Source organism: Coptis chinensis, chromosome 4 (genome assembly GCF_015680905.1).
Source record: "Coptis chinensis isolate HL-2020 chromosome 4, ASM1568090v1, whole genome shotgun sequence".
In the NCBI taxonomy this organism is placed as follows: domain Eukaryota; kingdom Viridiplantae; phylum Streptophyta; class Magnoliopsida; order Ranunculales; family Ranunculaceae; genus Coptis; species Coptis chinensis.
The window spans coordinates 19,443,190-19,457,077 of record NC_141459.1 but is presented as its reverse complement, the minus strand read 5'-3'; the positions used below and the strand labels follow the sequence as shown (position 1 = coordinate 19,457,077).

Here is a 13,888-nt window from a genome sequence, read left to right as displayed (position 1 = left end):
AGGTGCAGAAAGGCAGCAGTGGCGTCTTCCTCATAGGATTCAATGGTTAACAGCAGTCTAACTTTGCACTAGAACAGACTACCCTCTAGAACAGCAATATAACTCTCTCTGCATTTCTACGAGAAAAAGAAAAAGAAGAATGTGATAGGTTATAGTTTCTGTTTCTCTGAGATGGGTTTCTGATCTGTTAAAGTCTATACCCTCTATGGACTCACAGTCCTATTTATAGAGGTTAGGTCGGTCTCCTAAACAGATAAGGAAGAGAGACCAACTCCTAATAGAACACCAAAACTTGCTGCTCAAGAAAAAAAGCAAAACAAGTTTAGGCAATTGATCAAACTACTACCCACAACAGTAAGCCCAAGCCCAAGTCTAAACCCGATCCGATGTGGTGGATAACCAATGTGGGACTATCACTAAAGTGGAGAGAACACTATTTGTTCATCTCCTCCACTTTGCACACACACACTAGTATTTAGAAATACACAAGAAATTCCAACAGATATCACTCCCTTACAATAGCCTTTTCATCCATTTCTACTAATAAGTTGGTAGGGAGTTTGAGTTTCTTGAACCAGCAAATGGCTCGAAGTAACCCTCTACATTAGCCTCTGCATCTGCGTCCCATCCATTTTCATACCCTGCTGCAATAAAATTACCAGTATGATCTCTCAGTATGTATCCATATCCTGCAGCTTTTGTGTGTGGAATAAAGCCAGCATCTATGTTCAACTTTATATAATCAGGAGGTGGCTGTGACCAAGTAGTGAGTTGTGTATACAAATTGTGCAAAGGTGGAGGTGCTAGTGTGCGGTTTTGAAAAAAATGAAAGGCACTCAACAATTTTAAGACTCTGACAGTAGAAGGTTGTACACGATTATACAAGATGTTGCATCTTTCAGCCCATATAGTTGAGTACACTAATAGGCAAACAAAGCTGGGTACTATCCAACAGGATATCGAGTACGTAGTTACGTACTACTGTACTGGGCCCAGGCGGAGTTGTGGTTGCATGTGTTCGTAGTGACTGGACTCGGCGGGTTTGGATTGGATCGCGGGTTGGTGAACAAAGACTCAAAGAGTATGATCCTCGGCCCACCCAAAGATGTATCCATACATTCTGAGGCAGTCAATTGCGATTTGCGAACATGTAAACTAGAATTCACAGAGAGCGTGCATAATTGCGTATCACCTATCGTTTTCAAGGTAGCACGAGCAGAAGAAGCATAGTATATATGGAATTATGGATGGATGGAACAATATGTAGTTTACTACTTAATATTAAAGCATTCAGTAAAGGCTTTAAAATTTTCATTTATGGCCAAAGCTTTCTGTCACGCTTATAGCAGGTCTTTTATTTCATTGTCTCACCTTATCCCTTACCAATCAAAGTTTAAATGTTCATCCACGTGAATCCTCTCATGCGTATCACCAATCATACTAGAAACTTCAAAGATCCGACTAAATCATCTGCTAATTGATCAATGGTGTGAGAAGTTATCAATGAAACGCACATTTAATTGGTCAATTCGCCTAAAAGGAGATCGAATTTAAATGTCATATGTGAAAGGACAAAATATGATGATAAAAATTTATCTTCAGATTGTTTTTGGTGACTTAACAAAACATGTGAAACTATTCAAAAGGTAGTCATGTATCATGTGAAGGGTATCAGATTTTCCTTATACTTCATTTAAATCAAGCCTTTTAAATATATTCCTTAGTCCCCATCTGAATTCATCAGGCTTTTATTTGTAAGTCAGTTTCCTAAGAATTTTTCCGAATTGCACTTTGTACAAGTAGAAAATAATGAGGAGCTTCACGATCTACTTCCTAGCTCAAATCACTCTACTAGTTGTAGTTTTCCTTTCAGTTCCTCTGATTGTCGATAGCATCAGAATTAGACCCAGTGCAACTCGTAAGTTATTACTTTCTATTTTTTCCTTTTCACTTGATTCCAAGTTGCGCGTCTGCTTACATAACATAAACTCGATCATGCCCATATTTTAGCAGGAGTGTTACAATAATTTGACTTGCATAGTAGTACTCATGCGCTCAAGGCTTTTGTTCTATATGTAATTTTTTTTTAAACTTTCCTGATAAAACTAATATGCCATTCTTTCTTTCTAAACTGGACTAGAGATTCAAGTCAGCTTGAGGAATGAAGGTAGTTATAGAGGAGAGCAGAGTAATACGAACTCCAAGGTTTGTTTTCGGCGCAATACTTTGTTCATCAGTTTAGTACCGAAGTTAAAATTCCTCCGAAATCTAGACCTTAGCTACTCAGTTGAAGAAAGATGTATTTAGTCGTCAATTGCTCATTTGCTCATTAACAGTTCAATGTATTCACCATTTGAGCAGGCAAACGTGAGCAAAGAACTTGGAACGGAATTGTATCCATCTGGTTCAGGCTTGCCAGATTGTACACATGCTTGTGGGCCTTGTACTCCATGCAAAAGAGTAATGGTGGGCTTTCAGTGCCTAATGGCAGAGTCTTGCCCTGTTGTTTACAGGTGCATGTGTAAAGGAAAATATTATCAAGTACCTTCAAATTGATGTATTTTTCGTTTGTTCATGCAAAAAAAGAATTATTTTGGAGATCTGATGAGAGTTTTGTTTGGAGGAGTTAAGGTTGATGGCTAGTTTGTTATTTGTGTATCAATGTAGTGTTGTATTATTTGTTCTCTCATGTCTTCTGAAGGTGGGAGTGATTCTTTCAGTTCTTATATCATTTTGTACGTTGGTCGGTCCATCGTGTGCATCATTTAGTATCGTAATTCAAAATAATTTTGCTCCATCCAACAAAACTAAACATTTGGCCAACTTCTTCATTTGGACCAACATACTAATTTGCATCCAAAAAATAACACGGTACTCATCTGCCACGTACAAGTGGCTAGTAAACAAAGTGAATACTAATAGAGTAACAAGACTTGTTGGCTGAAAACCTTAAAATGATCAACACTATTCCAATGGAGTGGGGAAATATCGTACTTTTAGATATTTTATCTGATATTTCAAGACTCAATATATTGACATAAGGATCAATATATCAGTAAGTTTGGGGATTATTTCAAACATTTGCAGGTATTGAGCATGAAGGAAGGAAGAAGACAATGGATACATGTCATGTCATAAGTTGATTGGGTTAAAACTAATTGAAGAGACTATATAAAGACTGAAGGAGTAGAAAAAATATTCATTAGATCATTTCCACAAAAATTATTAGAAAACAAGAAAGAAAAACAGAGCAATTGTAAAACTTTCGTCATTGATAAATAAAAAGTTTCATTTCACTTCAGTTCATTTCATTCATTCATTCAAACTATTACTTAATCTTAATGATCTTAAACAATCAAGTAAAGTTGTTCTTAGACATCACAGCTATGACACATTAGATTCTTGAAATAGGTATAAACTTAATATAACATATATATCATATGTTAGAGTTCTTATAAGCCGTGACAAAAGAGACATGGAGCCAGTGAAAGCTGGCTGACGGTTCATGGGGATTAAGGACTCTCCACGAACCAGATTGTTTTTAGGTTTTCTATATTGTAAACTGACTATTTTTCTATATAATAAAGTGTGAAGAGAGACTGAAACTCAAATAAGCCGTCTTTTTTTTTCTCTCTCCAACTTTATTCCAAAATGATTTAGGAATATGTGATGATATACTTACGCATATTCAGTGCAAAGACAATTTATTAACGACAATCATCAACAGTAAACGGAACAAGTAAATTAAAACATCAAACAGGACACTAAGAGGATCCGTGGCGCAATGGTAGCGCGTCTGACTCCAGATCAGAAGGTTGCGTGTTCGATTCACGTCGGGTTCACAAATTTCAATTTTGCTGAAAAACTTATCTGGAAAAATCTTCTTCTTCTATTAATCTCCGAGTTTTCAACCTCATTGTTTACTTCAATACTACATTCTCTACTTCAAATTCCATGACCCATTTCACCAATTTCAACACACCCAACAAAAAATGCTTCAACTCAACACTGTGACACCATTTTCTATCAACTTCAAAGACCCCACCATTTCTAACTTCAAACCAACTCAGTTCCATCTTCAAAACAGCCCCTTTACTAGAATCAGTTGCATTTCAACTAGGCCAAAGAGGAAAGCAGGTGTGAAAATCGACAAGTCAGAAACTGAAGAGTTGGTTAAGACTCTTTTAAGGAATTTTAATGATAAGAAACCTTTGGTTAATGTATTGGATAAGTATGTTAAATTGATTAGAACCGAACATTGTTTTCATTTGTTTGAAGAACTTGGGAAGAGAGATAAGTGGCTTCAATGCCTCGAGGTTTGTTTTTCTTCTTTTTTCACATTTTGATTGATGTGGTTTGTTTATTAGTCTATACTAGATTTGACATTTTGATTGAACTTGTGTAACTACCATTTTTGGTCTAATCATCAAAATCAATAGTAGCTTTGAACATTTAGCTGCCTCCCCTCTATGGAGGCTTAGTAGTTGGAAGTGTCATCATAGGCCTAATGTCCATCTATTTAATGCCATATGATACAACTCCAATGTCACATGCAAAGGAAGCTGCTGGACATGAAATTCACCAAAGTCATAGACCACTCAGGCTGATTTTGGTGAAGATGATCCCTAATCATTGCCCTTAAAAGCCACTCAGCACGGTTCAGAGCAAAGACATTCATTTATAAATATAGGTGTTTGGAATGACAACTGACCTAGATGATGCGTATCGTTAAGATTCTTTAAATGTTGAATCAGGTATTCAGGTGGATGCAGAAACAGCGTTGGTATGTTGCGGATAATGGTGTTTATTCTAAGTTGATATCGGTGATGGGAAAGAAAGGCCAAATACGGATGGCCATGTGGCTCTTCTCAGAGATGCGTAACAGCGGTTGCCGGCCAGATACATCTGTCTACAATTCACTCATTTCCGCTCACCTGCATTCCAGAGATAAATCCAAGGCTTTAGCAAAAGCCCTTGGATACTTTGAGAAGATGAAAGGCATAGAACAGTGCAAACCCAGCATTGTCACGTACAATATTCTCTTGAGAGCTTTTGCGCAGACACGCAAGGTGGATCAAGTCAATGCATTGTTCAAAGATCTTGAGGAGAGCATCGTTTCCTCTGATATCTATACTTATAATGGAGTGATGGATGCATATGGAAAAAATGGGATGATTAGAGAAATGGAATCTGTACTTTCGCAAATGAAGAGTAATCAAATCAAGCCAGATGCCATCACCTTCAACCTGCTGATTGATTCATATGGGAGGCGACAAGCTTTTGAGAAGATGGAACAAGTATACAAGAGTTTATTGCACTCCAGGGAAAAGCCAACTTTGCCCACATTCAATTCCATGATCACAAATTATGGGAAGGCTAGACTTAAAGATAAGGCTGAGGCTGTTTTTAAAAAGATATATGAAATGGGTTACAAACCAAGCTATGTTACTTATGAGAGTCTAATCACAACTTATGCTTTATGTGATTGTGTTTCAAAGGCCAGAGAAATATTTGATGAGATGATGGATTCAAAAAAAGAAATGCATGTTTCGACTCTAAATGCTATGCTTGATGCTTACTGTATGAATGGATTGCCCGCTGAAGCAGATCAGCTTTTTGAATATGCTCATAAGAATGGGTTGCTTCCAGATGCCTCAACTTATAAACTTCTGTACAAGGCCTATACTAAAGCTAATATGAAGGAGCTTGTACAGAAATTGCTAAAATACATGGACAACAGTGGTATAGTTCCAAACAAGAAGTTCTTCCTGGAGGCTTTAGGAGCCTTTGGATCTTCACGGGCAGGATCAGAACCTAGTCGTGGTGCAACTGGCGCAACTACTCAACTAATCGATAAACAGAAGCACAGTGCAAAGGCAACCTGAATCATCTCTTGATTTGCATTTTCAATCTTGTAGTCAAGTTGAAGGTTTACATACATCTAAACCTGTAGTACAAACAGGATGGTGTTTGGGCCACCATCATGAGATTTCTGAGTTCATTGATTCCGGGATTAATCAAATTTTATGAGGTAAAATTTGGTGCTTTCAGGATATTTATCCATTAACCTTGAAGCCTTGAATGACTTTAGAATGACTTCAGAACCACACCTTTTACATGGTTACAGACCCGATGAATAAATGATTAGTTAGCTCATTGTGAATAACTGAATACTATTTCAATAACTTTAACTTTTTGAGGCGATTGTTACATTATATATGTGAGAAGTTTGTATATGCTGTTATTGTTTGTCTGCATGGGCTGATGGACAAAGCATACATAGTTCGTTGAAATAGGATCAAGCTCCTTACATCTTAATTTTCGTTCTGCGCAGGAGGGGGGGTGTAAAAGCTCTTATATCACTTGCCAAGTTTTTTCTTTCTTGGATTTGTAGTTTTGTATTTAGTATTTACTTGTTACCTATCTTTGCTACGATACATCACAATGGAGCTTTGTGCTACTTCATATCTTATCATCTAGATATTTCTGAGTTCGCAAAGTAAAGCAGACTCTCATCTGACAAGTGACAACCTTGTATTCAGGTATTATTCCAGAAGCTTGCTCGTAATGATGACCTGTACTCTTGAAGAAGGTTCAATTACATTATGGTAAGCTCATAAACTGCAGATTGTTATTTTGGTTGGTGGAGTCTGTGGGGGGAGGGGGATTGGATCGTCAACTTTAATGTAATAAGAGCTCTGCGTTTGTTTTTACACAGGAGGCCACAAGTTCAGGATAGCTTTTTTCTCGTGAACACATCTTCCTGATGATGGTTTGCAAGTTACCATATGCGGCTCTCGTGATGCAGGACATATGTAGTTTTGCACTTTGTTAGTTAAATGTTCACTGGCAAACTAGGTTGTTTGAAACTTCAGCAATTGGCATATGCAAAAGCTGCGGCCTAAACAGCCAAACTTGGCTACAGTTAATGGGCACGATAGTGTATGATATTCTATATACCATTTTTAACTCCCTGAAATGAGTGATTTTTTGCTCCTAGCGGGATTTGCTCCAAGCGAATCAGGAATCAACCACGTGTCTACTAAAAAGAGATTGACACTTATCAAATTCCTTAGAACAAACTTTCTTATTTGCCCCCACTAAAAATAAAAATAAATAAAAAGAAAAAAAATTAAAAAAATGTCATTGTAAAATATATAGGAGTTCTTTCTATCTTTAGCTAAAGATTTTTTTTTTTATCTTTTTTAGTTTGAAAGAAGTGTCACTAGTTCAGCACTTCAAGTTTTTTATTCTTTTTTTTCCAACAATTAAGACCAAAAACTAGATTTTGTAACTGTTTAAGTTTTTTTCTTTTATTTTTTTTTAAGATTGGGGATAAATCAGGAAGCATATATTAAAGTGAATATTTGATAACTGTTGATCCCTTTTGAATGGACACTTGGTTGGTTTCTGTTTCCCTTGGAGCTCTTGGAGCAAATTCCGCTGGGAGCAAAAAATCACTCCTGAAATGCAACGACAAAAAGTTTTCTCTACTGTATTTGCCAAAACAGAAGGTATACGCGGATGGAACATAAAACCGTGCTCACAAGTCTCCAGACTGGATGATAATGAAAGCGTGCTCACCACGCAATTTGCAACATGCATAAGTTTGACTTGTGAGTTTTGAGTGCTGTCAGATTCTGTAGTAGTCGCGTTCATTATCTTATCTTTCCCATGCGGCGAGGGACCTATAGTTGGACGAAAAGTTCCTTTTATTGGACTTATACGGTTGGTGTTATTATAGGTAGGTCGATTAGTTGGTTCTCATTCATACGCGAACTGCTTGGTATCTAAGTTGGGATTGGGAAACCAAGATCGATAGGCTTTAGAAACCAAAAATAGTTTTGACAATCAAAACAATGTGGGGGTGTTTGTCTACGTATATTTAGTTCTTAAGTCAGTGTGTGCTTCTGAGAAAAGGCAACAGTGAGTAATCTGTAGTCCAACAGAGAGAGAAAGTGAGAATAGCTAGAGAGAAACCGGCGGTTCTTGTTCTCATTGACTTCGTTCTTCCCCGACACCTTAACTTGTATTCTTACCCATTAATAAACTCTTATGGTAGGTTGTTCCGCCTGTGGATTATTAGGCCAACTCCAACCACGTAATCTCTTGCGTTATTTGCTTGCATTGTTGTTTCAGGACGTGTGGGGGATTGCTGTATATATATACAGTCTGTGCTCAGAATTAACTTCTGTTTTGCTAAACATCTGGTGATTGGCATAGACCAATTATTGTAGAGAAGAATCCACAGCTATGAATTTATGATCCAACTAATTATTTATTGTTGTATATTGTACAGAGTATGGCAACTTTTGCTTTAACTTTAGTACCTAATGTATGGTTTAGTATAGCTCCAATATGGTTGAAGCTAATGTATGGTTTAGTATAGCTCCAATATGGTTGAAACATAACCTGGAGCAGGACAATGTAATTATTGGTTAACATAAATAAATAAGAATGATTAACAAAAAAAAATATGGTACTGAGCAAGGACCATTGATCAAACTCATTTGTTTTATGTGTGTTGCTTGTCGCCGGCTGTTAGCAAGAATAAAGACAAACATTGATGCAAAGGTTACAAGTAACAACAACCGCTGGCCTTGGGCCACAAACATATGAATAATATCCTTCTTTTTCCCTATATTTTCTCCTAGATTCAACTTCAGTGATTCTTCTCTCAAGGATTCTAGCATCGTTATCTTTTTTTACAAAACCGAAGCTGCTGCGTTTCTTTTGCTCATATTGGAGTTGCAACGCCACTCTACCTTCCACTACAAGAAGAAGAGATGACACGTGAGTTGTTCTTTGTTACCAGCTTCTAGTTTTCCATCTATATGAATTCATCTAGCTAGTTTGATTTTGCTGCACTTTTTTATTATATTGTGGAAACTTGTATGCTGAAACACATTGCTAACTTTAGTGTACAAGTGGGAAAAAAAAATGGAACCTAGCTAAGTTAATGTTCAAATACTGGTTTATTACTTTATTTAACTTCACATTAGAAGAAAATCAGGTTTGCGTGAGAGTACTCTCAGAAAAGGACAAAGTGATGCATTCTAACTCTAAAATGCGTAGCTTATTAGAACTTCTAAATGTATACCCTATAAACCACTGACTGATTTAAATGATACTTGTTAGTTGTTACATCAAATTCGTGCAAAAACAAACTTGCAAAGAATGTTTTCTTAAAACTTGGAAACCACTGCACAAAGCTCTCCCTGAAAAACATCTTTGTATATAGTTATGGATTCATTGATGGGAGTGCAACTCTTCTGTTAGTTAAACGACTGGTCAATGATGCATCGTTGTTCACAAGGTTAAAGGTTTTTAGAATGACTCTTATTTATAGTATAGAAGCATTAAAAACATTTATACTAACATCAAATCGTTGACTTACTTGCAGCTTTCTTGCTGTGGTGTCCAATCGCCACTATTCTACTATTCTCGTTGTTTTCTCCTGGTTCCAGTCTTTCAAGCTTGAGTGGCACAACAAAAAATAGGCGTGAAGTGATTGCAACGGAGCATGGTGCTGTTGCCACTGATGACGGACGGTGTTCTCTGATTGGGAGCAAGGTTCTTCGGGAAGGAGGTCATGCTGTTGATGCATCAGTTGCAGCAGCTCTGTGCTTGGGTGTTGTGAGCCCAGCATCAAGTGGAATTGGAGGAGGTGCTTTTATGGTCATTAGATTGGCTAATGGGAAGGCACAAGCCTTTGATATGAGAGAAACGGCACCATTGCTAGCTTCCGAGGTAAATGAGTGGGCATAGGAGATTTTTAAGGACAAACAATTCCCATTTTATATTGGCCACTTATCCATTTGAATTGTAGGATAGAGCAGCTAGAGCAACCATTCTTAGAAGGTATGCTTGTAGTCATTGGAATTCATAGTCCCTTTTCTTGTGTTAGGAAAAATTAAATGCAAATTTTTGAAACAGAGATTACCTCATATAAACCTTGTAATTTGTGGGTAGATTGTAGAAGGTACGTACCTAAGCATGGGCATGTGGAAAACACTATGCATCCTGCTAGTTTTTTACTGGTTGTTCAAGACAATTAATATGCCATTTTGCGAACTTTATCCAGAAATTCAAAAAGTCCGACGTATATATTTTAGGTGTCAACTTCCCTTTTAAACCAGATCTCTCACTTCCTTCGATGGTTATACCATCAACAAACTAATCTTTTTTGGGGATGGCCTGGTATGAATATCTTAAAGAGAAATACTACTTCTTCGTACATTTTTATCAGTGACGACGCTGACCACAGCCTAACTGGTGCTTGTTCTTGATGTCAAACTCAGAAACTTGTGGTTTGCAAATATCTTAACTTCTTACTTCTCCATCCAATTCTCTCGTTTCATTTCAGAACATGTATGCTGGAAATGCTGCCTCAAAAGCTGCTGGTGCACTTTCTATTGCAGTTCTTGGGGAACTTGCAGGGCTTTATGAAGCTTGGAAACAACATGGAAAGCTACCCTGGGAAAGGCTGGTGAGACCAGCAGAGCGTCTTGCTTCGAAAGGGATTCAAAATCTCTCCTTATCTCTACATGCAAATGGATAGAACAAGATTGGGGATCATGGCCGACAAGGGACTTCATGATATATTCACATCAAATGGAACCCTCTTGCAACAAGGCAGTATGTGCCGGAACAAGAAACTAGCACAAACACTTCAAATAATTGGAAGGCATGGACCAGAAGCATTCTATAATGGCTCCATAGCCAGCAATCTAGTTAAAGATGTTAAAAAGGCTAGAGGAATACTGACAATGAGAGATTTGGAAAGATATCGAATTAAAGTGATGAAACCAATTTCTGCAGAGGTTTTGGGACATCAAATCTTAGGCATGCCACCGCCTTCATCAGGGGGAGCTGGAATGATACTTGTAAGTGTATTTTTCCACTACTCATCTATTTTCATTTGCAAAACAAATTGAGCGCAATGTAGTTCTTACGTTTTTTCAATATTTCGGCCACAGATTTTAAACATTCTTTCTGATTATGGAATTCCTAAAGGTGTTTCTGGCACACTTGGTCTTCATCGTTTCATCGAGGCACTAAAACACCTATTTGCCGTGAGGATGAATCTTGGTGATCCTGATTTTGTTGACGTTTCTAAAGTTGTTGCTGATATGCAGTCTATCAGATTTGCAAAATCGTTGAAGAAGACTATACTCGATAATGCGACTTTCAGCCCAGACCATTATGGTGGAAGGTTAGGAAATACTTGCTTGTTACTTGTTAATGAACTGATCACACTCAACACTTGGTAACAGCCAGCTAATACTCTCATCGTCTCATGTCAACGTATGTACAAGAATTAAATCAAACCTATAAACTCCCACATATTCTCTTGGGTAACTTGTCATATAGACTGTAACCGCTATATATTAAGTGGATTTGCTGGTTGGATGTCTGAACACTTCTAAATGTTGTAAAGTCCTGCTAGGAATTTCAAAAGTATCGCTTCTAAGAACAACCAGTGTGTGTCATGCTAACAATTATGCTTGCAGATGGTTAGTTATTCTGTAATCGAAACATTTTGGACTCTACTAAAAGATGTGGTGATTTAATAACCTTTTCAGATGGAATCAGATTAATGACCATGGTACCAGTCACCTGTCCATCGTAGATGGAAAACGAAATGCTGTATCGTTGACTTGTACTGTAAATTCCTACTTTGGAGCACAATTTTTATCTCCAAATACAGGGATAGTTCTTAACAATGAAATGGATGATTTCTCTATCCCTGGAAATCGCTCTGCTGATCTTCCACCACCAGCTCCAGCCAACTTTATCAGACCAGGGAAAAGGCCATTATCTTCAATGACACCAACCATTGTTGTCAAGGTATTATTTACAATACTTCTGCAAATGTTTAGAATACATCCCATGACATAATGCACTGGTTTACAAGCACATTCAACTGTCACGCAATTATGCTCATCCAGAAGAAGGATTGGTGCAATTGATATACATCTGCTAGTTTTGCTACTCCTTCTATCTCATTTTGCAAGTTACCATTTTGTATATGGTTCTACAGGATGGGCAGTTGAAAGCAGTATTAGGTGCTAGTGGGGGATCCACGATCATTGGAGCAACAACACAGGTGTTCTTAAATCATTTTGCCAGGGAGATGGATCCATTCTCATCCATTATGGCTCCGAGGTCTTATCATCAGGTCCGTTCAAAACCCTATTGCTAACTATATCTTCTTTGATATGTATTCCTTTATTTGGAGAAACTTGGACAAAGGTATCTAAAAATCACTGGCAAAAGCACATTCATCAACAGAGGAAACAGATAAGAAGAAGCATGACAACAATACAACGTATATGTGGTAAGATGAAAAAAGACTAGAGACCTTGAGCAATGACAACTGACTATCGACTATCAAAGGAGGAATGATGAGAATCCAATTAATTATTCTTCCGACTAATAAAGAAAGCATCCAGTCACTTCCCTAGCATTCTAAATCCAAAGAGAGCACTCCTCACCACATGTTGAGGTATGATGGATCATATATTCTGATGCAAACAAGAGAACTATAGCAAACATTCCCAATACCCTGTTTCATCCCTTATCATAAGATGTATGAACACCAAAATACCAAATCATGTATAAATCAGAACACATTATCGTATATTCTATGTCAGAGACACAGACTAATCAAAGTTGTGCGACTTACTCAGCCTTGGCTTTGGCTCCATGTTGGAACTTGGATGCCTGCACATAAGTTCCATCATAGCCATGTTTTCTGTCATGGTTACATTGGTTTGTTCGATCAAATGTAATAGTGTTAAACACAAATACTAACACAAACAATTCTTGTGCAGCTTATCCCTAACGTTGTTCATTATGAGAACTGGACAACAGTTATCGGAGACCATTTTGAAGTTCCTCCAGCGACAAGGACGAGCCTACAGCAAAAGGGCCATATCCTACAAAGCCTTGCTGGTGGGGCTATTTCTCAGCTAGTAGTTCACACACTTGAGAGCCCACAAGGGGCTCAAGGTACTATCTTGGGCAAACTCACAGCTGTAAGTGACCCAAGAAAAGGTGGTTTTCCATCAGGTTATTGAGCTGCGAGATTGCGTTATTCAAAATATGGATTCTTCAAAAAGTGTTCTCTCTTATTCATGGTCATCGAAGGAGTACTTTGCTGACTCCAAGGTTAATTACCTTCCTATCTCAGTCCACTGGACAGCAATGCATGCTCCACAATTCCATTCAGCTTCTTGAGTTTTGCATTAATGTTTCCCCACACGCTACTCTAAGTTCTCTTAAAACTTAAAAGTCGAGCGGGTTTTGCAGTAATGATACACAGACCTACTAATTTTACCTACTTAACCGACCTACTAATGGTAACCATTGATTTACATTGAGATTACGCGTTCGTGTGTATTTCAATACAAACCATCCCTATCCAAATAGTGAGTCGCAATAGTGGTCTAAAAAGTAGATCTGTGTTGCACTTAATGGTGCTTGCAGGCATGAGTGCATGACACCTGTGCACACCCTTATATTGGTAACAGCTCCTGGGGTGGTAGGAATCCTTTCTTTGTGCATGCACCAACCTAAACTATGTATTTCTTCTATTCGACGAAATTTAAAGACTGTTTTTTTCTTTTTCTTTTTTTTTTACTTTTTCTTTTACTTTTTTTATTGATTCGACAGGACAAGCAATACAGTCTCCCGTTCTAATCATTTTATGTATTGGAATATAATGATCTACATTTTCTTCGACATTATAAATCTTTGGATGAACATGCACTGTTTACTTTTTATCAAGCAAGCTACATAATACGAGAAACATTGCATGAATTCAAATTCAAAGACTTCCATTTACAGATTTGTAGTTAATGCTAGAAATCTCTAAATTGTCCAT

General features: G+C 37.6%; 2 protein-coding genes and 1 non-coding gene across 5 annotated transcripts; all 3 read left to right on the top strand.

Moving 5' to 3' along the window:
• Nucleotides 1-3,770: 3,770 nt before the first annotated feature.
• TRNAW-CCA (transfer RNA tryptophan (anticodon CCA)) lies at nt 3,771-3,842 on the top strand. Its single transcript has one exon. It is a non-coding gene; the product is annotated as a tRNA-Trp (tRNA).
• A 5-nt stretch (nt 3,843-3,847) lies between these two features.
• LOC147502411 (uncharacterized) lies at nt 3,848-6,997 on the top strand. The gene is made up of 4 exons (XM_086607234.1): nt 3,848-4,316; nt 4,755-6,031; nt 6,543-6,608; nt 6,719-6,997. Exons 1-2 carry the CDS (start codon nt 3,993-3,995, stop codon nt 5,883-5,885), a joined length of 1,455 nt encoding a protein of 484 aa, XP_086463360.1. The 5' UTR covers nt 3,848-3,992; the 3' UTR covers nt 5,886-6,031; nt 6,543-6,608; nt 6,719-6,997.
• A 1,573-nt stretch (nt 6,998-8,570) lies between these two features.
• GGT1 (gamma-glutamyl transpeptidase 1) lies at nt 8,571-13,824 on the top strand. 3 transcript variants are annotated; one of them, XM_086607232.1, is made up of 7 exons: nt 8,571-8,793; nt 9,404-9,750; nt 10,367-10,886; nt 10,980-11,215; nt 11,586-11,850; nt 12,044-12,181; nt 12,837-13,824. In XM_086607232.1, the coding sequence occupies exons 3-7, from the start codon at nt 10,548-10,550 to the stop codon at nt 13,080-13,082; spliced, it is 1,224 nt and encodes a 407-aa protein (XP_086463358.1). In that variant the 5' UTR covers nt 8,571-8,793; nt 9,404-9,750; nt 10,367-10,547; the 3' UTR covers nt 13,083-13,824. The 3 variants fall into 3 exon arrangements, with proteins under 3 accessions (XP_086463358.1, XP_086463356.1, XP_086463357.1); XM_086607230.1 differs by lacking the exon at nt 8,571-8,793 and adding an exon at nt 9,170-9,316; XM_086607231.1 differs by lacking the exons at nt 8,571-8,793; nt 9,404-9,750 and adding an exon at nt 9,842-9,861.
• Nucleotides 13,825-13,888: the final 64 nt, after the last annotated feature.

What these genes read in the sequence shown, in the direction of transcription:
- LOC147502411 (XM_086607234.1), top strand. Translation starts at nt 3,993, where the DNA reads ATGCTTCAACTCAACACTGTGACACCATTTTCTATCAACTTCAAAGAC. An exon ending in AGTGGCTTCAATGCCTCGAG is followed by an intron (nt 4,317 to 4,754) that starts GTTTGTTTTTCT and finishes ATGTTGAATCAG; the next exon opens with GTATTCAGGTGGATGCAGAA.
- GGT1 (XM_086607232.1), top strand. Translation starts at nt 10,548, where the DNA reads ATGCAAATGGATAGAACAAGATTGGGGATCATGGCCGACAAGGGACTT. An exon ending in CACCAACCATTGTTGTCAAG is followed by an intron (nt 11,851 to 12,043) that starts GTATTATTTACA and finishes ATGGTTCTACAG; the next exon opens with GATGGGCAGTTGAAAGCAGT. An exon ending in CTCCGAGGTCTTATCATCAG is followed by an intron (nt 12,182 to 12,836) that starts GTCCGTTCAAAA and finishes ATTCTTGTGCAG; the next exon opens with CTTATCCCTAACGTTGTTCA.